This window comes from Amblyomma mixtum, chromosome 2, assembly GCF_055824585.1.
Source record: "Amblyomma mixtum isolate Tamu chromosome 2, ASM5582458v1, whole genome shotgun sequence".
In the NCBI taxonomy this organism is placed as follows: Eukaryota; Metazoa; Arthropoda; class Arachnida; order Ixodida; family Ixodidae; genus Amblyomma; species Amblyomma mixtum.
The window spans coordinates 100,648,200-100,662,667 of NC_143013.1; the positions used below are offsets into that span (position 1 = coordinate 100,648,200).

The 14,468-nt window shown below is 48.1% G+C and overlaps 1 protein-coding gene across 1 annotated transcript in view; it reads right to left on the reverse strand.

The window, feature by feature from the left end:
- LOC149360299 (solute carrier family 22 member 6-like) overlaps positions 1 to 14,223 on the reverse strand; it is a 41,759-nt gene extending 27,536 nt beyond the window's left edge. The window contains exons 1-4 of the mRNA XM_089567826.1: positions 13,843 to 14,223; positions 9,172 to 9,382; positions 6,483 to 6,697; positions 1,557 to 1,657 (exon numbers count right to left, since the gene is read on the reverse strand). Coding sequence (XP_089423952.1) covers positions 1,557 to 1,657; positions 6,483 to 6,697; positions 9,172 to 9,382; positions 13,843 to 14,223 — 908 coding nt within the window. The remainder of the gene's footprint in view (positions 1 to 1,556; positions 1,658 to 6,482; positions 6,698 to 9,171; positions 9,383 to 13,842) is intronic.
- Between the last annotated feature and the right edge of the window lie 245 nt (positions 14,224 to 14,468).

The window sequence follows — 14,468 nt, forward strand, 5'->3', positions numbered from 1 at the left end:
AACTGAACCAAAGACCTTGCGTTTGCGAGGCGAGCACGCAATCCATGGACCACAAAGCCGCGTTGGAGGTGAACCTACTCTATGCGTTTCCTTATGACTCTATCTTAGTGTGTCCGTTTGTGATTAGGAAGGAAGCAATCCTAAATGAACATCGCAACAGAGCTCACGATGAAGTAATACTTTCGCTTTCAAAGCGCATAAGTAGCCACAAGTGCACTTCGTAAATTTTTCTGGTTCACTGACAACATATTAAGAACTCCGTAATTTGCGGCTACATGAGTTTTGATTACTGAAATGGTTGTTATAAAATATATGTTTGAAAAGGCTGCCGTCGTCATGGTCGCCGTAAATATCGTATTTCCAACAGAAGATGTTTGCTACCTCGGTGACGTTACAACACCGTAACCACGAATACAGCTATAAGGGAGTAAAAGGGGAGTATAATCTACTCCTTAGCCCACTGTCTTTTATAAAAGCGATTGCTCTAAGGGATAGCCTACTCCCTTATTTACGCATTGCTGTTTAGAGTGAAGGAAGCAAGGGATATATTTGCAGTATTTTCTTCTGTCCTACCCAGAGAACAGCTGTATTTTATTTCTTCGCTGTGCCACCGTGCGCGTTTTCATCTCTCAAAGAGTGAAGTCTAAAACCACGGGTAGGGCTTTTCTTAATAATCCAGGAGTACCCGCGCCTTTCTTTAAAGCCCATACTTGATCGACGCTTCTTTTCTTTAGAATACGCGTGCACAATCGGAGAGAGGGCGGGGGTGACCAAAAGGTAGGAAGAAATGTGAGAGCACCGAATAGAAAGGTATCACAACCAAGAAAAAAAAAACACTTTCGCGGCCCATTAAAATACACGTGGCTTCCAAACTTCTCGCAAGTCGAATGGCAGGCTCTGCATCGAGACCACGCACTATGTCTTTCATGCAACGTTTCGCTGCGACGCTGATGGTAACACGTGTCAGTGTTCGACGCAGTACGCTTACGCACCTCCGTTTCCAATAGCGGCGTAGAAAGTGCAACCGCATTCTGCAAAGAATACTCGGCTTAAAATACAAACAGGAGCGATTCCTTCTCGCCATCCTTTCACGAACTGCTCACAAATGACACTCTTGATGTAATGCGGGAAAGATGCAAGCTGAAGTGGTAGTGGTGAGCCGAGGGCTCCAGATTCATTTAGACCACCAGGGGTTCTTTAACTTGAGCTCTTGTTGCACAGCGGAGGCGTTTGTTAGGAATTTCACCCCCTTCGATATGTGGCCCGCGTTATCGGGTTTCCAACTCGCACCCTCGGGCTCAACAGCCAAGCGCTGTAACCACTTAGGCGACGACTCGACGGGTTACTGCTTGTGTATAAGCCTGTTCCACGAAGAAAGCCCATAGTCGCATGTAAAGCGCAGGCCTTTGGAGAGCAGCAGCGTGCTAAACATATCCAAATCCGCCAGTGGCATCTATGGCGTAGTGCGAAACTGAAGGAAAATTTGTGTGAAGCGAAGAGCGGGGTTGATTACTCTTATGAGTTGTTCGCGCATCAAGGGAGGTAGACGTGCTCACCAGTCGACCAGAAGGGGCAGCACCCAAGCGACCAGGCCACCGGCGAAGAAGATAACCCGAAGCAGGGGTCGCACGTGCTGCCGCGAACACACCAGGTCCCACTGAAAGGGTGAGATTGAATACATGGAGAACGAACTGTGAAACTAGCTTTTTAATGCCCGATATGGTACCCTTTAGCCTTTCACCTGCCGCTCTGCATTTCGAAACAAGAAAAAAATTTAAAGAAAAAGAGGCGAAGGTGTTTTACAGGCGTTTTAAAGAAGTGCGGCGGCGCTTCAACTCTGCCAAATGAAGTTTCACGTAATGTATGCTGCATAAGCATGATTAAACATGGTTTATCTTTATTGTTTCTTAATTCCCCCCCCCCCCCCAATTCACAGCCGCTCATTCTTCTTCATTGATTTGCTTGATGGAGACAGACTTATGAATGGTCAGGACCATGCCAAAGGCTAAGATCTTGACGCCGGTACCACTGCTTGACGAAAGGAACGTGGGTGGTTGCACATGTAGAAGCATTCTTAAGTGGAAACATGATAGTTTGCATAGGAAACCCACGGTACACACACTGCAAAACGTGTTTCAGTAAACTGTTGGTGAAACTGTCTCGTGCGGTGGCACTTTCACGCAAACGAATCGCGTGAATCGTTTTTATGTCCGCAACGATGTCCGTCAGCGACTGCAGAGTCGGTGGTAGAAGTAGTTGAGACCGATGTGACGCCTGACGCTTGCCTAAGTTGCCTCTCCGCTTCTTTACGTCGTCTCTTGGCAAGTCGCTTTTCTCGTTATTCTATGGTTTCCGCCGCTCGTTTTTGCTTTCCAGTCTCATTTTTCCGATGACGAGCCCGCTCACGGCGAGCGATGTCTGCCGGATGGTCAGAAGCGGCTTGCCGCAATGTTCGAAGTTGTGGTTCCCTATATGTGCGCTGTTCAGTGCGCTCTCCTCTCACCAGCGCGTCTAAGTCAGGCGCACAGCTCTGGTTACATATACCCCATACCTGACGTCACAACTGTGAACTAAATCACGTGAAATGATGTGATTACCGCGTAGCTTTCTTACCAACTCTTCCATCAACTTGCAAGCTCAAAGTCCCATGTGAAAATTCAATGTAAAAGTTTAAGGTCAAAGTTCAAGTGCAAATTTCAAGGTCAAAGTTGGAGGTCAGAGCTCAAGGACAAAGCTGGTCCACTGAATTGACCACACATGGTTAGGCGTATGTGCATAGCAACACTAGCCATGACTTATTTCAATGTTTTTTCAAGGTCATTCGGAGGCTCGGGGCCAAATGCGTCCCAGTTAAAGTAGTTTAGCTTTCGGTACAAAACTAACAAGACGCGGTCCATGTTGATGCCGCCGACTATGACAAAATGGCCCTAGCTGTAGCCAACGCCGAAATTCAACTTATAGCCAGTGGCACAGTTGCAGCGGACTGTTCTGAGACTGTAGAAGTACCTGCCATAGAACTTGAAATTTGCAAGTACGTCAGCAAAAATTATAGTTACTGACTGCGGTGATGAACTTTTTCCGACGGAGAATTTCTCCCGAGGCGAAGTGACTCGTGCAGACCAGCAGGGATAACAGACAAATTCAAATTTGTCTGTTATACTCGCTAGGAACGTGGTAGCCCACGAATTAGCACGTGGAATTATTTTCTGATCTGGTGGGCCCGCCGAGAGCTTCACAGGCCGCGACCTCATAGGGTGATACAGAGAGATCATGCAACACTCTAGGCTACCACGGGTTAAATATCGTCCAGCCGATACATTCTTTAAGAAGAGCAGGGCCACCATTTGGCTTTTCAAACCCAATGTCGTGCAATCTCTACTCCCTGCGTCAGTACTCTAGCCAGTGTGAGCTATGCAAATCCAGAGCTCATCTCAATCACATCCTCTGGCATTGCCATCAAGCTTCATCTGAAGTAAGAAGCATAAAGTCTTTAGATCAATGGGAGACCTTACTCCTCAGCTCCTATCCGGCGATTCAACTGAAAACCGTCCGACTGGCCGAAGCAGCCTCTAAGGTCGAAGGACTCCTGGCTGTCGTCTACATGGGACGGATAAAGCCATCTCTACATCTGTTGCATAAACAAAGGTATAGAATCCAGTTCCACGGAAATGGCGCACACAGGCCTGAAGAAGCCCGGTCCATCAGTTGTTCAGCGCTGAACGCCATAAAAGTCGTTTTTTACAGACATGCAAAAAAAATTTCCGCAAAGAATCACAAGAGTTCCAACCAAGACCTCGCAATGCGAGGGCGTGTCAAGTATACACCCGAAGTGAAAACAGCAAAGGAAGAGAATGAACTGAAAGAAAAAATCACCACTTTGTCGTTTTAAGGTTCACATGAACGTGATAATTAAGACAGACAAATATTTTAGCTTGTGCACGTTTCTTCCTGTATTCAAATGGCCGACGATGTGATGCCGTTCATCGTGACCTGGTCAGGATAAGAGTTCCCAGGGAGGGAAGGAGGGGATATATCGCTTACAAATTCTATCTCATACTAATTCTTTTTCCACTACATTACCTTCTGTCCAAGCTGTCACTAGGACCCGTCATACATACTGCCGGATTCATTGTTAAACGGCGCGAGACGAAAGGAGAGGCGAAAGAAACAACGCGCAACACAAACCCATGTGTTGCGTGCTTATACCTCTGCCCGGTCTTCCCACATTGCTTAACGATGAGTCTATACTAGCTTACCCAAATCGCGTCCTGTATTTCCCGATGACACGAATCGAATGACAACTTGTATTTAACATTTTTCAATTTTGCTAAACCTGTTCTTTTTTGCATATATTATGTATTCGCCCCTCCTGCTTGGGCCTACTGTAGGCCTGCAGTATGTTCTAAATAAATAAATAAATAAAGAGCAGCATCAGTTGACCTTAAAGACATTACGTGACTTCCGTTCGCTGAATTTGAGCACACTGAGTCCACAATGTTCGATCAATATTCCGCAGAAAAATGCGACATCATTGTTCTCGGTTTTCATTTCTGCACCATTACAAATTTTCTATTCGATTTTAAAGTATCATGTTTAAAGAAGCAAAGTTTGTGGTTGAAAACCTTACAGTTTCAAAGAACTGCCTATTTGGTTGTGTAGAATTTCGAGTAAATTGTGAGTGACTTTTTTCTGCCGAAACTCTATTATTTTAAAAGGTCTGACGTTACAGAGCCCTCTTTGCTCTTTCTTCAGGGTTCACAAGAAGATTTTGCAGGATATGGTCGGAAGGAGGGGGGCGGGGGGGGAGCTTGGGAACTCAGTGAAGCGTTGTGGAGGGTGCGGAGGGCTGTTGTAGACTTCAGTTCTACGGCTGCGAGTCACGCTGCAGGTTTCCGAGGTATACAAGACTCCATGCGCCGGGTGAAACGTAAGTTGCATGGCCGAAACTGAAAACACAAAGAAAGAACAGAACAAAAGAACAATTCCCGCAACTGCCGTGATAGCGGAGCATTCCGAAGACGATGACCATAGAGCCAACTTGCAAAAGAAACACCCGTCCTCACAGCCGAAACTAATGACCGAAAAATAATCCTACTGGAGTCTTTCTTGGTTCAAAATACTCTCAACAATGTAAACCGCTCCCCGTTCAACTTCCCCTTCCTGCAAATGCGCGGTGCTGTAGCTTGCAGAAACGAAAAGCAGAAGCAGAAGCAAAACGAAAATGCAGCAGCAGCCGCTCCCTTATATCTCGCGGAAACCGGCACTCTCAGTCAAATCCGTAGGACTCAAGTCTGCGCTCCTTCCCCCCGCGCCCCATTTTTTTTAACGCACCGCACCGCACTCCACCTCCAGCTCCTCCCTGCTCCCAACCAAGCCTTTCAATTGAAGCTGCAAATAAAGCTGCCCCTGTCACCCCTAAAGAATGAGCCAAACCCACTGAGAATTGTCTGGTTAAGATTCAACGTTCTGATTCAAGACAATGGTGCAGAATTTACTAAAAGTTTAAGACCTCGAACAAACGCGAGGCACTACCTCATGAGTTCAAACTCAAGCGACAGTGACTGGCAAACTTAGTTTGTTTTCTTAGAATCGGTATGATAAATTTAGTCATTGGGTCTTGCTTACCTCCTGTTCTAAATGGGAAAAAAATGTGCTTCTAGCTGCCATTCACCTTTTGTACAACAAGCATGACTCTCTCTATAAGCTGACTCTGAAAGCAACTCTCCGTAACGCCGTCATTGAAGCGCACCCTCCAGGTCGTGAGAACCGCCCATAGTTTTCGGCTGCTGGCAGCAAGTTCGCGTTGTTTATCCCTGCCGTTGCTTTATTTCGATCGAGCGAAAATATAAAAACAAACTGCCCCTGTCCTGTAATTTAATAAGTTTTGGCGCACATTAAGAAATCGTGGCAGTTCATATTTTATAGAGTTATATAAGCGGCAGGTTTGGACGGCCCACAATCACAGACACGAAAAGGCATCCCACAGCAGCACTTGGTACAGCCTTTGACAAAAGTACCCGGCACAGGTGGTCTCTATCTTACCCGCGTAGCGATGCACTTACAGCAGCCCTTAAGCTCCGAATCTGTGTAAAGTAAGGAGAGCCCTTCTCCTCACGTTTTGACACCTTTCGTTATTTAGCGGTGTCGCAACAGCTCCGTTATGTGGTTGAGAAGTAAAAACCTGTTGCTCGGTCACTTTTCGCGAAAGGGGTACATCGTCGCGGTCTTGTAAAGGACAAAGAAAGAACCACCTCTCGACCTGCACATCGTAACTATAATATTTCCGCGCCCTCTTCCCAGCCCACAAGGTTAAATTTCGTTAAGTCCACTGGTAAATAGCCTATATACCTTTGATCAGTAGTGCATGTTCATGCAAAACGGACCGTTGCAGATGAAGCCAGCCTCGAATAGGTTCTAACCAGGTACTGGCGTATCTTTGTTAAAGGCGGTGCTATAGTACGTCAGGCACAAAAAGAGCGCACCTCCTGAATGATGTTGTTGTTGTATGTAGGCATCTCGTAGACCCACGCAGTGCAAGGCACCACGTCGTCTAACGTTTCGTTGCCGGCATCCTGGACGTGCAGAAAGCAGCCTCTGTCGTCGTCCTTTGCCCATCCGTTCGTTTTGACCCAGGAACGGAGAGCCAGCCTTTCGTTTATCTCGGCCGGTGGTACGCAGGCGAAGCTGACGTCCTGGGCTGGAGAAATTCAACACGTGATTGAGAACAGCAGTTTTCTGAAGCAAGTAACTATGAAGTGCTAGGCTCATATAAAGACTGTGCCAAGCGGCATGGGTTTCTATGCTGTAACGGGCCGCTAATAGGTAGTACGAGCAGTGCGACCTCGCATAACCATCTCTATCCAAGGTTGAAGTCGAAAACGCATGTTCACGGGCATGCAACTGATATGTAACTTGCGAGGTTAGTTATCTTCTGGCCAAAAGATCCTTAGATTTCAAATCTGACAGACCCGCTTCTCTACCCTTTACTTTGTGTCTTCAATATATCAACAGCCTCTCTGCCACACTTTTATCTTAAATTCACTTATTCCTACAAGTCTCCGTGTAGGCAAATAAGGTTCATGGTGACATTTGTGTGCTACAGTCGGACACTAATACTTTGTGCACATTATGCAGAACTTTGGACAAAAACCGTGTGCAGACCATCTACTTTCTTTTTGTGGCAACAGAAAGTTCCTTGTCCAAATAAATGAACACCCGGCTTTGTTGCTGAAAAAAGTCAGCAGAACAATTTGGAAACAACTTTTACGATATGCCATTCCTTTTTTGTCGTGGCAGACGCCGTCTGCTCTGGAGTCTGCGAACCGTCACATCACGCATACGGAACAGTCAGTTTAGTGACTATGCAACTCTACGGGCGCAACGAGTGCCGCATCGTCTAGGCGGCCTGCAGTGGTGACAGTAACCAAGATGCATTACTTCTAAAACCATGGTTGAGAACACTAATATAGTTAGAAAAATACTAAGCTTTGTCGCGATGCCCACTTCTTGGGGTGCGATCCGAGACACCCTTAAGGTGTGTGTGTATGTGTGTGTGTGTGTGTGTGTGTGTGTGTGTGTGTGTGTGTGTGTGTGTGTGTGTGTGTGTGTGTGTGTGTGTGTGTGTGTGTGTGTGTGTGTGTGTGTGTGTGTGTGTGTGTGCGTGTGTGAACGCGAGTGTTTGAGAGAGTGAGTGAGTGAGTGAGTGAGTGAGTGAGTGAGTGAGTGGGTGGGTGAGTGAGTGAGTGAGTGAGTGGGTGGGTGGGTGAGTGAGTGACTGAGTGAGTGAGTGAGTGAGTGAGCGAGCGAGCGAGCGAGCGAGCGAGCGAGTTAGTGAGTGAGTGAGTGAGTGAGTGAGTGAGTGAGTGAGTGGGTGGGTGGGTGGGTGGGTGAGTGAGTGAGTGAGTGAGTGAGTGAGTGAGTGAGTGAGTGAGTGAGTGAGTGAGTGAGTGAGTGAGTGAGTGAGTGAGTGAGTGAGTGAGTGAGTGAGTGAGCGGGCGAGCGGGCGAGCGGGCGGGCGGGCGGGCGGGCGGGCGGGCGGGCGGGTGAGTGAGTGAGTGAGTGAGTGAGTGAGTGAGCGAGCGAGCGAGCGAGCGAGCGAGCGAGCGAGTGAGTGAGTGAGTGAGTGAGTGAGTGAGTGAGTGAGCGAGCGAGCGAGCGAGCGAGCGAGTGAGTGAGCGAGCGAGCGAGCGAGCGAGTGAGTGAGTGAGTGAGTGAGTGAGTGAGTGAGTGAGTGAGTGAGTGAGTGAGTGAGTGAGTGAGTGAGTGAGTGAGTGAGTAAGTGAGTGAGTGAGTGAGTGAGTGAGTGAGTGAGTGAGTGAGTGAGTGAGTGAGTGAGTGAGTGAGTGAGTGAGTGAGTGAGTGAGTGAGTGAGTGAGTGAGTGAGCGAGCGAGCGAGTGAGCGAGCTAGCGAGCAAGCCAACGCACGCACGTCTGCGTGCGTGCGTGTGAGAGCATGCGTGTGCGACGAAACAGCCCCCCACAGTTACCTCCAACCCAACCACCCGAACTTTCCAGAAGCCTCCACCCTCCACAACCGACACAGCAGCGGAACGAAAAACCGACTGCGAAATTCCAAATTCAAAGACGCAATGAGAAGGTGATCAATGCAAAAGCGAAATGTGCAATCAATACTCCTAATGCAGATTCGTTAAATAACACAGTACGATGGCCTGACCACTCGTTCTTCAGTCATGGCGGTGTATGACAAACAAATGGCCTTGAGCAGGCCAAATGGTGCCTTTACATTTACAAGCATTCAAGCTGGAAGGAAAGAATTACACGAGTAAATATGGAGCTGGTGAGGGTGCATCCCCATTATTCTGAAACAGGCTTCTCGCTAACAATTTCAGCACCAGTGCAAAGCCGGGCTCATCTAGAAAGACAGCCACAGAACCCTGGCAAACTTTACATCGTTTGACGTTGAAGGCGTTCATAGCTCTCTTGCTGATCTGCACCTTGATTTACACCTCGCTTGAGCAAGGTGTAAATCATGCGCCTAAGTACAGGCTGCAATAATTTATCGTTTTCCAGCTCTCAGCCGCATAGCAATACTCTACGCAGGAAAAATCTTTAAGCGGATTACGCTGTTGTGCATCCAAACTGCTTCATACTTTCGACCGAGTCCGCTCATTAGACTCTAACACTGGCTCTAAAGCCTCGAGAAGAGCTTACCGATCACGTTACCGATGAAGAGGTGCACCGCCAAGCTGAAGTAGGTCATCATGGCGAACCCGAGCGCCAGCCGCTGATAAGTGCTGTTCCCTCCAAAGATGGCCGTGATCGCGGCCTCGCCAGTGGGCAGCCGATGTTCCTCATGCTGCCAATCCTCTTCATGATCTTCACGTCGTGCAGCAGATGAACGCCTAGCCGCTTGGTCCCCCCGCTGCGAACCCAACAAGCGGAGATGAGAAAAAGCCTAATTTTCGGATCCGCGCCCGCCTCAGCCGCCATCTCCCGCTCAATGTAATTCGCACCCAACTGAAAGAAAAATGTGGCGCAATCATTGGTGTAAACGCAGCCTAACAATAATGATTCCTTATAGTCAGTGACGAATAATTTACGTCAAATTTCTGGTGGAGCTCACTCTCCCGGCGAGTAAGGGGTGTGAGAAAGAGATTAGACAGAGTAGCAACAGCGCGAGGGAAGCCTTTTTAACAGCGTTAGCTCTTATTCATCACGTTTCGAGATTTCGTGGGGTCCGCGACTACCCTGGGATCACAGAGCCATCCGTAGCAGCAACTACTCATCACGTTTGGAGATTTCGTGGGGTCTGCTACCACCCTTAGATCACAGCGCCATCTGTGGCATTAACTAGAAAACAGCACATCTCGCATTAAGGCTTGAAGCGCCATCTACAATAGCATTGCAGAAACAACCACCTTCCGCGTGCCAATGATGACGTCACGGTCCAATATGGTGGATTCACTGATCACAGGATGGTGTTTGTGCTAATTAAGAACAGCTGAGAAGGAGAATGTGAATACATGAATGGTGACGAAAGTATTACGGAAGAAGACACTTCGTCTAAGCAATGAAGTGATGAATTTGATCAAGGTGCCAGTGAAGATGTTAAGCACTGATTTGTGGGATAGTTGGTTGCAATATGTGCACGTGAAATGTCTGTGAGTGTGTTTATCATATGGGAAAATAAACGCACAAATTCGTATTTGTATTGCTGCAGCTCCCTTTAATCTCATTCATACTAATTCTAGTAAATCAAACAGCTAACGCTCGTTACATGAGCGCCTTCCAGGCAGTGGCGGCCTTTTTTTGCACTAGCTGTGGCAACTGTAATGGTATATGTGATTCAAGATGCCAAAGCACTGATGTACCCCGAAGCTGAGGGCTCTCGAGTGATAACTACTCTCAATGTTGTCTACCATACACTGATAACGTCGTCACATGCCCGGTATTGCGCTTGAGACCTTGCGAAACGTGACAGCCGCATCATTGATTGGGTCTACTCCTTAACCGCTGATGCCTGAACGTTTCTGTCTGTTTAAACATATGAACTAGCCTGTTGCGAGTAATGCCGAGGAGTCAGGCATCCTTCACTTCCTATAAATTTTGTGCTGACTAATAATCTGTCTGATAAAAGGATGCAGAATGATTACCCCCCCCCCCCACCCCCCAATGAAAAAACGAATTAGTAGTTGACTCTGTTCAGTGATCGCGTGCGATGACCACGAACAAAACGTAAGCACTTGCGCACGACGGAAATGAGCTGGTTACATTTAGTTTAAGGGGGTGGATTCCATTCACACTGTTCGAAGCTAATGACGTACTACTTGCTTCACGCTGCAAAACAAAAACTTGACCCATTTTTCCTCGTGTGGAACTTAATTACGGCTGTTGAAGGGTTTTCGTCTCTGTTTCAACTAAACGCAGACGAAAGCCAGCAAGTTTAGAAGAGCACACAATGTCGCCCAAGTGGGTGACCAGCCCAACTAAGCTTTCCGGTTTTTTTTTTATACTTTTCGCTTCCAGCTTTCTTTACAATTATCCTTCTGCAGAACTTCTCCTAAAAGGTCTTTTATTCCTCTTGGTATTTTTTTAGATGATGAAGATCAGGCGCAACCTTTAGAAAAAGCAATAGCCTGGCTTACCGGAGTAAAGCGAAGCGCCTGGAGAACGCGTGTGGGCGCGGTCACCCCAAGAGAGACACAAACGACTAAGTGAGCGCCATGAGACGATCTGTGTGGCTCACGAACACGTCCATGAGCACGCTGCGGAACGATCTGACCATAAACGTTTCCAACCAGTCGGCGAGGAGCTGGTGTCTTTGCGCTCCCGCCTCTGCAAGCTACACTATAGACGTCGTAAACTGTGCCAGTAGGGGCCGTATTCTATAAACTGCCGATTTTCATTGTCAATTTCCCGCCTACATGTTCCTCTGACAATGGTCACACAGATACAGCCGCGGCTTTTAAGCGTCCGTGGCGAGTGACCCGGCCATTGGATGGTTGGCGATCGGTCCTCACCATTGGCTGCCAGTGGCCGCGATATGCAGACAATAGACACCTTTAGTATACCGTGTACCGTGTTACCATTACATTACCGGCGTACCGGGAGCCCGCCTACAGCCGGTGAGCGCGCGCTGATTGGTCCAGGTGTTGCAGGAGCGCGCGTAGATGGATGGATAGGAGCGCCCCCTTTGAAACGGGGTTGTGGCAATTGCCACCATGCTGAGCTTTTCTTTCTTTACTATTTTTTTGTTTACTGTGTTGGCAATTCTCATTAAGATTCGCCATCATCTTTACCCACGGTTTCCTACAATTCTAACCTTATGCCACATCTCTGCTTTTCAGCCACCAATCCTCCAATCGCTTTTTGCTAACTTCCACTGCAGATTTATTTACATGACCATTGTTATCTTTAAACCCTAGGGCCTCAGGAAGAGTGACTGTGCCTGCATCGGCATCCGGATGGATACCATCACATTTTAGTAGGAGGTGTTCAATTGTTTCCACAGATCTACCACACACTGCACATGTGTCATCTTCTTCGTTAAATTTCTTTTTGTAGCTGCGCGTTTTAAGACACCCTGACCTACCTTCAAAAAGTAGGGCACTGCCTCTTGAGTTATCATAGAAAAATTATTTCCTGGTCTGCCTTTTCCAGTATCGATATAGTTCTACACTACGTTTCTTTTCCATTGAATTCATCCAATTTTCAACTTCCGCGTTTTTAACCTGTCGCTTAATGCTCTTTCTTTCTCCGTCCTCATGACCGGCATACTTACTGGTTAGTTTTCTAGTTCTTTTCAGCAGCTTTTCTAGCTGCTGGGTACATGGCGCCATCTGGCGACGTCAAGGAGATTTGCGCATGAGCATTGGCTGCAGGCGGGCTGCCGGTACGCCGGTACCGGTAACGGGAACACGGCACAAGGAATGGTAAAGGTGTCTAATAGTGAGCTGCTTCGGAGCTCTATGTCAACAACAGGCGACCGGACCGGACCTGACCACTGGAGGCCAATGGTTGCGTGGGGATCCAACGACGAGGTCCGATCTGCGATCGCCCCTGCCGGGTCGCTTCCCGTAGGCGCTTGAAAGCAGAGGGTTATCTGAGTGACCACATAGGACCAATGGACGCGAAAGGGACAATGAAAAATGAACAGCGTACGAAATACGGTCCCAGATGTTTCAGGGAAAACCACCACTAGTACTTAAAATACGCTTTTTGAGGTATGAAAGGTGCTTCTGCGACGCAATGATGCCGGCGTTGGGGGACGTCAGAAAACAGGTGAATAATGTTAACTAGTTAGCAGTTCAAGTAATTTCCGGCATTAATTTTTGACTATTAGAGGTGGACATCTGCTTCTAAATTCTGCAGCCGGTCTTCAGCCATACAAGATTTTAGAATTTTGAAAACGCGATTACCCTCGGCGCTGTGGCTCGAGAAAATTTGGCTGTTTCGAGTAGTTGAGTGCACTGGGGGGTTGCTTTGCCTGCATTCTCTTTGAAATCTCATATATTTTTCATGCTGGTACCAAAAGCAGGGCCGAGGGTAATTGCGGTATAGAAATTCCAAAAATTGATATGGCTATTAGTAACGGCCTGCTACAATTCTTCAATTGCAACAAGTTGCTTCTGATAGTTAGAGTTAAGTATCAAAAATTAGTAAGCAGCCAATTAGTTACCTTTGTTCACTTGTTTCAATGTCCGCCGACGCTGGTGTTATTCGACTGCATGCAGAGGCAACCTTGACATCTCAAAAAGCCTAGTTTTAAAAATTACGGGCTGGCTTCCCTGAAACAACTGGTAAAGTCATTGTGAGTGAAAGACTGAGGCTGTAGGAGGTGCTGCTCAGCCCTATAAAGACGGACGCTGACTGAAATACAGGGCCTTTGGCTTCCGGCCTTCAGAGCGTCGTCGTTGATGTGGCTCCGTCCGCGACCTCTGTCGCTGCTAGGCCTAGCGGCCGCCCCGGCACACTAACATGGCCATCCCTACAGAGGCCTTGTTTTAGAAAAACAATTCGACGTCGTGTGCGCACGTGAATGGCGGCTTGGGTGAGCTGGTGCAAGTTTCATACTGACTATATTTGTGCATTGCTGATCCTTTAGGACTAACTTCATATCTTTGTTGAATTATGACGGATGTATGGCTCCCTTACCTCTTCCTTTATTTGTCACGAATTAAAAAAAAAAGTAGAGGTGAGGCGCGCGTCAGGTTTAAAAAACGACACATAAAGAAAATCGGTCCCCGACACACTTACCTCCGTATTTTGCCGGTTGTCCGCCGCTGTCATCGGTTGGGACGCCAAATTCATGTGGTCTCCCCTCCTCTTGCATAATAAGGGAACCGAAAGCGTCGCGCTGTCTCCTTTATGGGCAGTCGGTACTGGAGCCGTGGTTGCAGCGGAGCCACCATCGATGGCAGTTCCGGCTTCCACATCCTGATTCGCTTTCTGGGTGGTTGCGGCTCCGAACGTCTGCGGGTCGGCCCTGGGTTCCTGCTTCTGCTCAGCCGAGGGCATCGACGGCGCAGGCCTTTCAACGGCTTTCGCAGGAGTCCCTTGGGTATGAGGCGTTTCGCGTGTCGACTCGAGTTGTAGGCCTCGCACTTTCGATGGCGACGGCGCTGAGCGCGGCGTCGAAATCTTACTGACGGCGGCGGAATCGGGAGCGATGCGCTTCTTCTTCCGACGCCGAGAGCGACTTGGAGGTGAGGCGGCTGCCTCTTGACCCTCCACGTCCGTCGTAGGCACTGGAGCCTGAGGCATAGACTTGGACTGCTTTTTCCGTCTCTTCCGCGAAGTCGATTCCAAGCCCGAAACGACGGCATCGGGTGAGTCTTCCCGTGGTGTCGAAATCGATGGTTTGCGTGCTAGAGTCGTAGCTGCTGGCTCGCTTTGTTCTGCTGCTTTCTCCATCGATATTCGGGATAAGAGGTCCCCAGAAGAAATGCGCCTGACCGACAATTCGCGAGCAACTTCTTCCTCTAGTTGAGATGACATCGCGTGAGCTG